Here is an 11,284-nt window from a genome sequence, read left to right as displayed (position 1 = left end):
TTATAAAATTAATATATTACATATTAATCTAGCTTACAAAAATAATTGTTTTCTTATATATGACACTCAAGAATGAGGGGATACCCCTCGAGGGTTTAGGGCGCTTTTGGAATACATGATTCGGAATAGGAAAAATGAATGATTGGAGTACCATGTCAACCTAAATCTTATGGATTGGAGAAAAAACCGTAGGAATGACCATTTAGATTGAGCACAGGGAAACCACAAGGATTAGAAGAGAGAGATAAACACAAAGTAATTTTTCCAAAAGGTTTGACCTCATGTTAAGAACTCAAAAATTCCGTTGTTTTGAGACATTCCCAAATAATTTGGAAGAAGCGTTTTATTTTCCAAAGAGCCATATAGGAATGTTTCTATAGGAATCTAATCCTTCATAACTCTTCCAAAATTCCTTTGTTTCAAAAGAGCCCTAATAAAATAGTTTCCCCTCTCACTGGTTATATAAGCATACGTGAAAATTGGCTGAGCATTTTTATCTGTTGCATTGTAAAACTGCAGGGTGCAGCTTCGTTTAAACTATGCATTTCATACAGCCTTGTACTACAATTTTGATATTTTGGTTCTTTTTAAAAACTTATTTTATAAATAGACTCTAGAAAAAACTTATTGCACGAAAGAAACTTTTTGACTGTGCTAATGCTACTGGCGCTGACTCTGAATAGGACGATGCCAATATCGTTGGCACAGCCCCTCCAGCTACATGGGTATAACCTAATGATGTGTATAACGCTTGGAGTACGGCGCCAATGATCCGTCATATTCAACGTCGGTGTCAGTAACGTTGGCGCAGTTAAAAGAGTCGATGCGTACAATAAGTTTTTCTATGGGCCTATTTATAAAATAAATTTTTAAAAGGGATAAAAATGTCAAAATTCTAGCAGTCTAGTACGCTACATTGCTACAGTTGGGTCGAATTCTAGTTCATAAGGTGGGTCCTGCTTGTCATGTAGAATAGTATTAGAACTCGTGTCAAGCAGGTTTGAAAGTGATTTGGATAATTTCCGTCCGACCGGATCATTTTCGGATTTAGATAGCTTCGGTCGAATAGTTCCAGAATTTTCGGATTCGGAATCAAACTCAGATTTTTTTTTCTTTGGATATGAAAACAAATACGGTAAAGGTGATATCCGTCGGATTTAAAAAACGGTCGGATACTATCCGGATTTTTTTTGGATATTCGGACCAGTGCATCAATCATTCAATCCAATCAGCTCAACCTAAAGAAGTTCATCCCAACGGTCCAACCGTGTTAACCTTAGCTAGTTCTGACTAATTGGCTTTAAGCAGTCTAGACGTCCATATCCCCACAACTACCACAGATGTTTTTTATGGTATTAGGAATATTCCTCTCCTGGGTCCAACCCATCCCACCAAAACGGTGGAACGAATCCGTCCCAGGACGACCACGACGCACAGAGATATTGGTATAAATATACATTCAATTACTTTAGGTTATTTATATATTAATCCTAATATTTTATATTTTATTTTAAATATGAGAAGTAACATTTATCCCATCTCATCCCTTCAACCAAAAAAAAACAAGTCCAACCCATCTCATCTCATCCCTTCTACCAAACAAAAAACAGGGTCTAACCTATCCATTCAACCAAACAGAAAAATGAAACCAAGCCATCCTACAATCCAGGGATGGAGCCAATCCAACCCACCTTGTCCACGAACCAACCGCATCCTGAGAATGCAGAAGATGCATGTTCAAATTGGTTCTTCTTGTATGATGAGAGAAAAGACTGGAACAAAAGGGACTACCCATAGAAATAAATCCATTGCTTTGGAATGATAAAATTTTGCAATGCATGAAGTGCTGAAGCACTGAAAGTTTGCATGAAATTTAGTGAGAAGCCAGCACTCGCAAATCATCTTCTGATAACCAGGAGTGCTTCTGGCAGATACAAAAGAATTTAGGAAACAAAGAATGGCATGAGCACCAAAATTATCCTACTCCCTGAAAACCTTATATACAGACCGAAAAATAGACTCTGAAGTCTACTTATTGAGAATCTGAAGTAACTAATAACTGAAGCTTTTTCAGTCTGCAAGAGGCTGACTACTCTGTAATAGTCGATTTTGTGTCGTCGGTGATCGTGGTCGCGGTCGCAGTAGTTTGGCTTGGCTCGCCGGTGAAGGACGAGGAGGCCGACACTGCCACCGAGGGCTTGATCTGCTCGAGCTGTCTGAGGACCTGCTGGGCCTCTGGCCGCGCCGCCGGTGAAGGATCGACGCAATGCAGCGCCAGCTTGAGCGTCTTCACTAGCTCCTCGCCGGTCTCTGCGGCCGCGGCCGCGTCCTTCATGAGCTCAAGGTCGAACACCTCGTTGGTCCACTCCTCCTCGACGACCGAGGCCACCCACTGCGGCAGGTCGAGGCCGTTGGTCGTGTCGCCCGGCGACTTGCCGGTCAGCAGCTCGAGCATGATCATGCCGAGGCTGTAGATGTCGGTCTTGGCGTTGGCCTTCTTCAGCTTGGAGAGCTCCGGCGCGCGGTAACCCAGCGCGCCCGCTGCGGCGATGACGTTGGAGTTGGCCGTCGCGTTCATGAGGCGCGACAGGCCGCAGTCGGCGATCTTGGCGTCGTTTCCCTCGTCGAGGAGGATGTTGTTGCTCGTCAGGTTGCCGTGCACGATGTTCGCCTCCGCGTGCAGGTGGTGCAGCCCCCGAGCAACCCCCATCGAGATGTTCATCCTCGTCGGCCAACTCGCCGGGCTGTCCGGCGCGCGAGCTGCGCAGCGAAAGAGCGACGTCAATGGCGGGGTCGTGGTGGCAACGGAAAGATGAAAAGAGCATTGTGGTCGAGGGACGAGCTTAGTTACCATGGAGGAAGGAGGTGAGGTTGCCCTTGGTCATGAAGTCGAAGACGAGGAGCTTCTCGCCCTTGGGTCCGAGGTAGTAGGCCCTGAGGGCGAGGAGGTTGGGGTGCCGAAGCTTGCCGAGCGCGTTCACCTCCGGCTCGAACTCCTTCTGGTTCTTGGCGATCTTCTCCCGGAGCCGCTTCACCGCGACGAAAGTACCGTTCTCCATGGTCGCCTTGTACACCGTGCCGTACGTGCTCTTCCCCAGGATCTCCGCCGTCGCGCACAGCAGGTCATCCGCCGTGAACGAGAGCGGCCCGTCGAAGTGGACAAGCTTCCCGCCGCCATCCCCACCGCCGGCGCCGCCGCCTGATCCAGCTCCGCCGCCGCCGGTCTTACCGGTCGCCTTGTCGGCGGCGTCCTTGGCGCCCTTCTTGGGCGACTCGCTCTCCTGCTTGTCTTTCCTCCAGAAGAGGAGGACGCAGCAGAAGAGGAGCAGGAACAGCAAGCAGATGCCTCCGACTGCAAAGATGAGTTCCCTTTTGTTGAGCTTCCGTGTTGGCCTCTGTGACAAAGGCAGCGGCGGCGACGCCGTGGTCGCCGGAGAGGAAATCGAGGTGCAAATGGCGGAGCCATTGTACCCACAGAGCTGGATGTTTCCCACGAACGAGCTGGAATTGAACTTGCTCGAAAGAGCAATAGGCACAGGCCCTGAGAGATTATTGTACGACACATTGAAAGATGACAGATTGGTCAATCTGCTCAGGGACTCGGGAATCCCTCCGGTGAGGTTGTTCTCCGACACGTCGAGCAATGACAGCGCCGAGATGTTCCCGACCGTCGCCGGAATCTCCCCGTCGAGGACATTCCTCCTCAGGGACAGCTGGGTCAGGTTCTTGAGCCCATCAATGGCGTCAGGTATGTGCCCCCCGATGTCATTCCCATCGAGCTTGAGCTCTACGAGGGAGGTGATGTTGCAGAGTGAGACAGGGATGATGCCACTTAACAGATTACCGGAAAGGTCCAAGCTTTGGAGCTTCGAGAGGCTCCCGATCCCATCAGGGATGCTTCCACTGATCAGGTTGTTGCTAAGAGAAAGCTCGTGCAGCATCCTGAGGTTGCCAATGGTGGCTGGCACCTCGCCGCTGAGATTGTTGTTGCTGAGCTGAAGGGACATGAGGAAAGGGAGAGAGGCGAGGCTGGAGGGCACGGCACCGGAGAGGTTGTTGTACGCGAGGTTGAGCCTGAAGAGCTTGGTGGCGTTGGCGAGGGAGGCGGGGATGGCGCCGGAGAGGAAGTTGCCGCTGAGGTCGAGCGTCTGCAGGAGCGCGCAGCCGCCGAGCTGCGGCGGCACGGCGCCGGCGAAGCGGTTGTTGAAGAGGTAGAGCCCCCGGAGCTCCTGGAGGAAGCCGAGCGAGGCCGGCAGCTGGCCCCCAAGCGCGTTGTCGTGGAGGCTGAGCTTGCGCAGCGCCGTGAGCTGCCCCACCTTGTCGGAGAGCGCGCCGGCGAGGCCCTTGAAAGGGAGCTGGATGGCGACGACCTTGCCGCGCACGCACTTGACGCCGGCCCACGAGCCGGAGCACGCATCGAGCCCCGTGCCGTTCCACCCGCGAAGGAACCCGCGCGGGTCAACCAGCGCCTGCCGAATCGCCTGCAGCCCCTGCAGGTCGGCCTGCGCGATCACCACGCCGTCCGGCGACTGCCCGCCCACCGGAACCGCCGTCATCACCACCACCACCGCCACCGCCACCATCACCATCACCACGTTGACAAAACCTCCTCGCGATCCACCACCGCATCGGTTTCTGCTTCCACAGACATCCATGGCTACTCCTACTAGCTGCTGCTACCTCACCTAGCTAGCCTACTAGGCGATCTACTAGAATCCAGCTACCAATGCAAAATCGATTCTTGGTTTCTGCAAGGAGCAAGCAAATAGTACCACACGCTATATAAAGCAGACTGAGACACCAGTGGTCAGGTCAGAGAAGCCAAGAAAAAGGAGGGAATAATTAAGCGTAACGGATTCAATCCCAGATGCGCTAACCAACGGCTAGCTCGCTCAACACCCCCCCCCCAACCCTTCGCAGACACTGACAGCGTGGGCCCGGCGCGACGGCCTCGGAGCAGGAAGGAATCCAAAATCTCCATCTCATTCAGTGCTCGCCGCAGGCCGTACTCTGTCCTTGGCTGCGGCCGTGCTCCTCCCTCCCCAACGGCTATCTCCACACCTCCCCCTGCACCGCGGGCCCCACACGGCAGTGGCTCGCCGGAGCGGGGAGCACGTGCGGCAGGAGTTATAATATTCCTACTCCCGCATTGAAAGCAGCAGCAACCGGATTAATTTTCTCAGCCGCAGTAAAAGAAGAGGCGATTTGGTACAGGCGAGCAGGCGACGTCGCAACGGAAGCAGAAGCAACGGACGGGTGCGTCGGCGGCAGAGATCGTTTCGGGCGCCCGCGAGAAAAGGCCGAGCGATTTTGCGTGGGGGATCCGTCCGGCATCGTCAACTGCTGGCAGCGCGGCCACTCGATCGTAGTAGTACTACCGGAGGAATGTGCGCAGGCGGGTGGGGGGGCAATTGGGCTTGGTGCCGCGCGCGGGCCAGCGGTGTCGCGTGCGCATTCATCAGAGCCCCTTTGACCTGCCCGCCCTCTTGCCTTGCCCGTCTCGGCAGCAACGGGCAGTAGGGTTTGCTAGGTACTAGGGCGGTGATGCCAACGAGACGTGGGGAGAGGATCCATGATTCCAAAATGTCCATGATGGTTCGAAAGGTTGGACATGGGCCTTAAAAACATTATATCGAATTTTTGGACATCTAAATAAAGTATTAAATATAGATGAAAAAAAAACTAATTGCACAGTTATGTAAGAAATCTTGAAACGAATCTTTTAAGCCTAATTAGTCCATGATTAGCCATAAGTGCTACAGTAACTAACATGTGCTAATGACGAATTAATTAGGCTCAAAAGATTTGTCTCGCGGTTTCTAGGCTAGCCGTGAAATCCGTTTTTTCATTCATGTCCAAAAAACCTTTCAACATCCGATCAAATATTTAACGTGACACTTCTTCCAAAAATTTTCTCCATATCAACACCACATAATGGAAAGGGGGCATCGAGAAGCTCGGCAGGAAAAAGCAGAATGATACGACGGCATGGGTCGCGTCGTCCGATGGCAAATGCCTTGGTGGTGATGGAACTGGTTGGGATTCTAGGACTTCAGTCGCCATTTGATTGATGCTGTTTCCTTGATGGCGGTACACCGTTTCCCCTCGGGGAGATTCAAGGCACGCCAGGACTTTGTGAAAGACTTTTTGGTTCATCGCTGCAGATTCACAGTTTTACGACCGTTTCATAATGTAAAATCGTTTAGCTATATTTTGATTTAGTTATTGATATATATATATATATAGATTTATTAATATCAATATAAATCTAGATAATACTAAAAATATCTTATGTTATAAAATAGAGACGGCACTGACCACGTTGTTTTAGTGTTAGTTAGGGCCTGGGTGCTTCACCAATGACAATACTCCAAGCAATATGATTCACCATGGGTCATATGTCTCCATGATGAAAACATTGGTGGACTAAAGAACCGACAGGAGGTGTTTGGCGCACAATGCGGAGAGCGGCTAGCTGAGCAATTGAGCTTTCTGTACTTTTTCACAGTATTTTCAGGAAGCCTTCAGAAATGAATTTCAGAAAATGTAATATATTAAAATTTGAATTCATCATCCACATCTGACAAGCAATCTGGCGGGTCATATACAATCATATCAGGGAAGAGTTCTAGAAAATCCTGCTTTATCTTCTCCCTTAGGTCAGGATATGGAACCAGGCCTTTCAGGATAACCCGGAATGGCAATGAGAGGGGTGGATCTGGAGAGCTTCTCATGTCTTCATAGAATTCCATTCCCAGATCAATCAAACCAGCATCACAGAAGGCCCTAACGATGTCACCATAGGTGTGCTGATCAAACAGAACGTCTTCAGACTTAAGATCTGCCCAGACCTGCCTTGTCTCCTCAATCTTCTTGTTCCTAGCTAGCATATATAGCATGTCCCGATAGAAGTACATGTCAGGGCGGTACCATATTTCTTTCCGCACGACACCATATATCTGTAATAACAAATACATGTCTAATCTTATATGGGTTCAAGGCACAACTTTAAATTCAAGTATGTTATCTGCTATTCTACTCTTCAAGGTAAAAGTAATTTTGGAAACATCAATATATCCAAGGTAACAGCAACATAAGTATATGGCCTAGAATAGCAAACTGCACAGCTAGAACAGCTGACCACATCCCCCAGAAAAAAACTCAAAGCAACCAATTATCCATATGATTCACAAATTAGAACGTGAATGGTAACAAAACAGACAAATCACGTTGGTGCAGCAAACCTCTATATTGATTTTTTTTTAATGAACCTCTTGTTTGACAGAAAAAGGGCCTCTTGTTTGACAGAACGTTGGTGTGTTTAACCATTCAAGTGCTTTAATAATTAATACTGAAGTGACTAAGCTATCAAGAAGAGTTTTCTGACTTAGAAGTTCTTTCGGTGGCTATTCAGAAGTATTCATGTTATTAACTGAAAGTATATGAACTAAAACTATTGACACACCATGTGTTCCTATGTTTTGTGGTAATGCACTTACCATATTGATAGTAAATGGTTGGTACAAATAATTAACTAATTAAGAGTTTGATGGTTCATGCAATTTCAGGCTCTTAGCAACAATGTTTGTGATGTATGTGTGCCGTGACCTATTCTTGATTTAATTTTTTGTATGAGTGACAAGTTACCAACAAGCAGCAAAACTGACGGTTAGGAAACTTCTGTTTCAGGTAATCGAATTTGTCTTGCAGGGCATCGTTGAAATGTGTTAATCGTCTACAAAGTGCAGCACACGTTGGCCATTACTAGGATAGTTGGATAACACACTGTCGATATTTACCATAGACCAAGCATACAGCAATGTCTTCCTATTTTTGATATATCAACCGAATTATTACTTATATGGTATGCAAGTTCCTATGCTATCAAAATCATATTCCCTTTCTTCCACATTATAACACTTTTTGGTCTTGCTAGATTCATATATGTGCTAATGAATCTAGACACATATATATTGATGCATGGATGAATCTAGGTAAACCTAGAAAGTTGTGTAATATAAAACGGAGGGAGTAATAACCTTCAGAACAAGTTTAACCATATGTAGCAGGCATCTCTTAGTTTCCTCGGTTAACAACCGGTGTGATTAGTATGTGTGCAGATGTTTTGGGTAGCCCGTTGCAACACACAGGCATCTTGCTAGTACTCTTAAGAAAACCAACATGATAATTTAACTATATGGCAGAGAAACTATTCAACAATGAAAAGTTACTTCATAAGCCTATAGAATAGGCATAGCAGTCAATAAATTGGGAGGTTCACCACATGGATATAGACAATTGGTTTTGTTTTGGATAGTACAGAGTTAGCCAACAAAACAACACCAGTATTTAAGCTAAACACACAGATTAGTTATGTTTAAAACAAATAAACAAAAACAAAAATGTAACTCCATAACAACAGGGCTAACAGGTTATCTAGTAAGAACAGTTGTTACAAATTAATATGCCAAGGAAATGCTTGAAAGAAAGAAATAAAAAGCATAAACAACCTCAGCAATTTCAGAAAGTACCGCACAAAGAGGAGTAAACGACAGGCAAGACCATCAGAACAATAAGAATCTAAAATAGAACTGCAAGCAAATTGACGCAGAAGTGATGCCACCCTTATGGTTTCTATGCAAGGAATGTAATTTTCAGGGTCCTTGACAGTTGACACAGTTAGGTATCAAGTTACTTGTCTGTTGAGGCGAATCAAGGATGCATTGACCCTTTTGGAGCCTAGTAAAGCAAATGATCTTTGAAATTCTTGATCTGGCAGTGAATAGCACATGCAACTCGACCTGCCCTCTCTTTCTTTCTTGTTTTTAAGTGTTCTTCCAGCATTTCTTTTTCTTTCGTTTCTGTTGTGGGCTTAAGCCTTCTGAGCTCCGATGAACTTTTTCTCCTACCTTAATACACTAGCTCACAAATTCTCATGTGTCCCCTAAAGGACCAATTCTGCCTCAAACAATCCCTAAGAAATTCCACAGTTAGAACAGTAGAAATCCCATTAACAGTTGTACTACATGTCATATACCTGCCTTAAGCATAGGCTAATGCTCCTGCTATACAATTAAAATGAGTCACATCTCGTTTAGTGCAACTAAACAGTTAGGCCCCCGTTGATTCAAAGGAAATTCATAGGAATTTTAGAGAATTTTATTCCTATAGGAATTTTTTCTACAAAACCCTTTGAATCAAATGAATGGACCCTATGAAATCCTATGAAATTCCTATGGATTGTTTCTTCCTATGCATGTCTTGAAGGAAATACAAGAGGTAAAACCTCATGGAAAAAATCCTACGAGTCTTTATCTCTCCTCAAATTCCTGTGTTTTTCCTGTGATCCAATCAAATGGCCATTCGTATGTTTTGCAATCATCTGTTTTACACTTACATTCCTATCAGAATCCTATGTTTTTTCTATTCCTCCTTTTTTTCATTCATGTGATTCAAAGGGGCCCTTAGATGTTCTGATCAATACCGATACACGCTAGCCTATAATTCTACGACGAGGCAGTTCTCAGTGATAAATAACATCGAATAATCAATTGTCCACTTCAATGTACAAATAACTTGACAATAACAACTTCCGCAAATACGACATCAAAATTATATGCTAACTTCGCATTGTAGCTTATAGAAAGGAAAACGCAAGCTGTGATCGCAACAGAAAAGGAGAGGGGGCGGGGAGGCGGACCTTCATGGAGAGAAGGACGTGGTCCTGGCGGAGTAGCTCGGCGAGCACAGCGAGGAGGTCGGTGCGTAGGAGACGCGACACGTGCGAGCGCATGAACTGCTCCAGCCGCGGGCTCCCGCCGGCCGGGGGCAGCGCCGCGAGCCGCTTCAGCTGCGCAACCGCCATCAGGCCCTCCTTCCCCATCTCCTTCTTCCGCCTCCATATCGAGAGGCTAGGGCTCGAGGAAGCCGCTGAATAACACTGCAGCCGTCGGAGTATTTTCACTGCGGCGGCGGCGGCCGCCGGCGGTAGGGTTTGGAGGAGGAGGCGGTGGTGGTGGCGGCGGCGCGGGAGCAGACGGGAGAACATCTCGGAGTGGGCCGGGAGGCTGGCCCGCGCGGGGGATGCAGGAAACCATCCATTTGGTTGCCTCCACTGTGCACCGCCGCTCGGCGCTTGGGCCTTGGCTGGACACATGCGAAGGAAAAATTAAACGCTTGTGAATACTTTCTTTTTAGAATTTTCTCAAAGTTTATGTTAAACCCTAGCAAAAGCCCATCTATATTTTTTTCAGATTTGGTCCGATATAACCCAACATTGTGATAAATTCTTTCATTTTCGGCCAGTGGGCTTCAAGGCAGAAGCAAGCAAGTGCAGTGTACTAGTGAACCTGGGCTGTAAGCCTGTAATGGCTCGAAAGTCATACTTGCAGGCTTGCAGTTGCAGCTGAATCTCCTCAATTGATATAACGACCTAATATCAATTAATAAGTATACGTGCAGTCACTGGAGCTAGCCGAAATACCAGGGGTGTTTCTCTCCTCCTTGGTCAATATTAAGGGCTCCTTTGAAATTGAATGAGATTTAATAGATTTCTGGAGGATTGGATCCTTAGAAAAAAAATTACTACGATGTCCTTGGGATCAAGAGAATAGGTTGTTACAATTGTATGAATCTCCTTTTTATATATGCCATAAAGCAAAATCCCACCGTACGCTTCCTTTATCTGTATAGTTTTTCTCTAAACAAATAACTTCAGTTAAATTTTTATGGGTTTATTTCCTGCGAACCATCCAAACACGCTGACTCTAGTATTTCCATGTTTTAAAACATTCTATGACCGTACATGAATGCCAATTGGTTCATGATTTTTTTGTACATTTATTATTTTTACAATCATGAGTTTGAAAGGAAACCTAAAACTAGGCAATATCAATTTGTAGGGTCCCTCTCCAATGCATTTTACCGCTGATATTATACTACCAGTAGAACTAATCTAATATGTTAATTTAAAATGGTATTTTGGTACTTTGTTAATTAATTAATTAGTAGTATTTTATTATTTATTTTTTGGCAATAAAGATCACAAAAAGGGACAATATTATCCCTTCAAATTTGTACTACACATAATATTGTTGTTGGTAGTATAATTTAATCATAACCATCTGATAAAAATAAATTAATGGTGTAATTAAATTCTATTACCAATATAATATAATGCATCGGAATCAGCCCCTAATTTGTAATACCGGACAGGCCATGGGCGCGTAGCAAGGGTTCGCCCTAAACTGACGGTACGGTAAACTAGCGGTATGACTTGACACTT

At 46.0% G+C, this 11,284-nt stretch overlaps 2 protein-coding genes across 2 annotated transcripts; both read right to left on the bottom strand.

The window, feature by feature from the left end:
- Window positions 1-1,791: 1,791 nt before the first annotated feature.
- LOC102715188 (probably inactive leucine-rich repeat receptor-like protein kinase IMK2) lies at window positions 1,792-4,727 on the bottom strand. The gene is made up of 2 exons (XM_006649872.3): window positions 2,852-4,727; window positions 1,792-2,760 (listed from the first exon to the last, which is right to left on the bottom strand). Exons 1-2 carry the CDS (start codon window positions 4,653-4,655, stop codon window positions 2,090-2,092), a joined length of 2,475 nt encoding a protein of 824 aa, XP_006649935.2. The 5' UTR covers window positions 4,656-4,727; the 3' UTR covers window positions 1,792-2,089.
- A 1,749-nt stretch (window positions 4,728-6,476) lies between these two features.
- Window positions 6,477-10,062, bottom strand: LOC102714900 (pentatricopeptide repeat-containing protein At1g62350). Its single transcript, XM_006649871.3, has 2 exons — window positions 9,701-10,062; window positions 6,477-6,959 (listed from the first exon to the last, which is right to left on the bottom strand). The coding sequence occupies exons 1-2, from the start codon at window positions 10,046-10,048 to the stop codon at window positions 6,555-6,557; spliced, it is 753 nt and encodes a 250-aa protein (XP_006649934.3). The 5' UTR covers window positions 10,049-10,062; the 3' UTR covers window positions 6,477-6,554.
- Window positions 10,063-11,284: the final 1,222 nt, after the last annotated feature.

This window comes from Oryza brachyantha, chromosome 3 (genome assembly GCF_000231095.2).
Source record: "Oryza brachyantha chromosome 3, ObraRS2, whole genome shotgun sequence".
NCBI classification, from domain to species: domain Eukaryota; kingdom Viridiplantae; phylum Streptophyta; class Magnoliopsida; order Poales; family Poaceae; genus Oryza; species Oryza brachyantha.
This window is presented reverse-complemented; position numbering and strand designations above follow the sequence as displayed.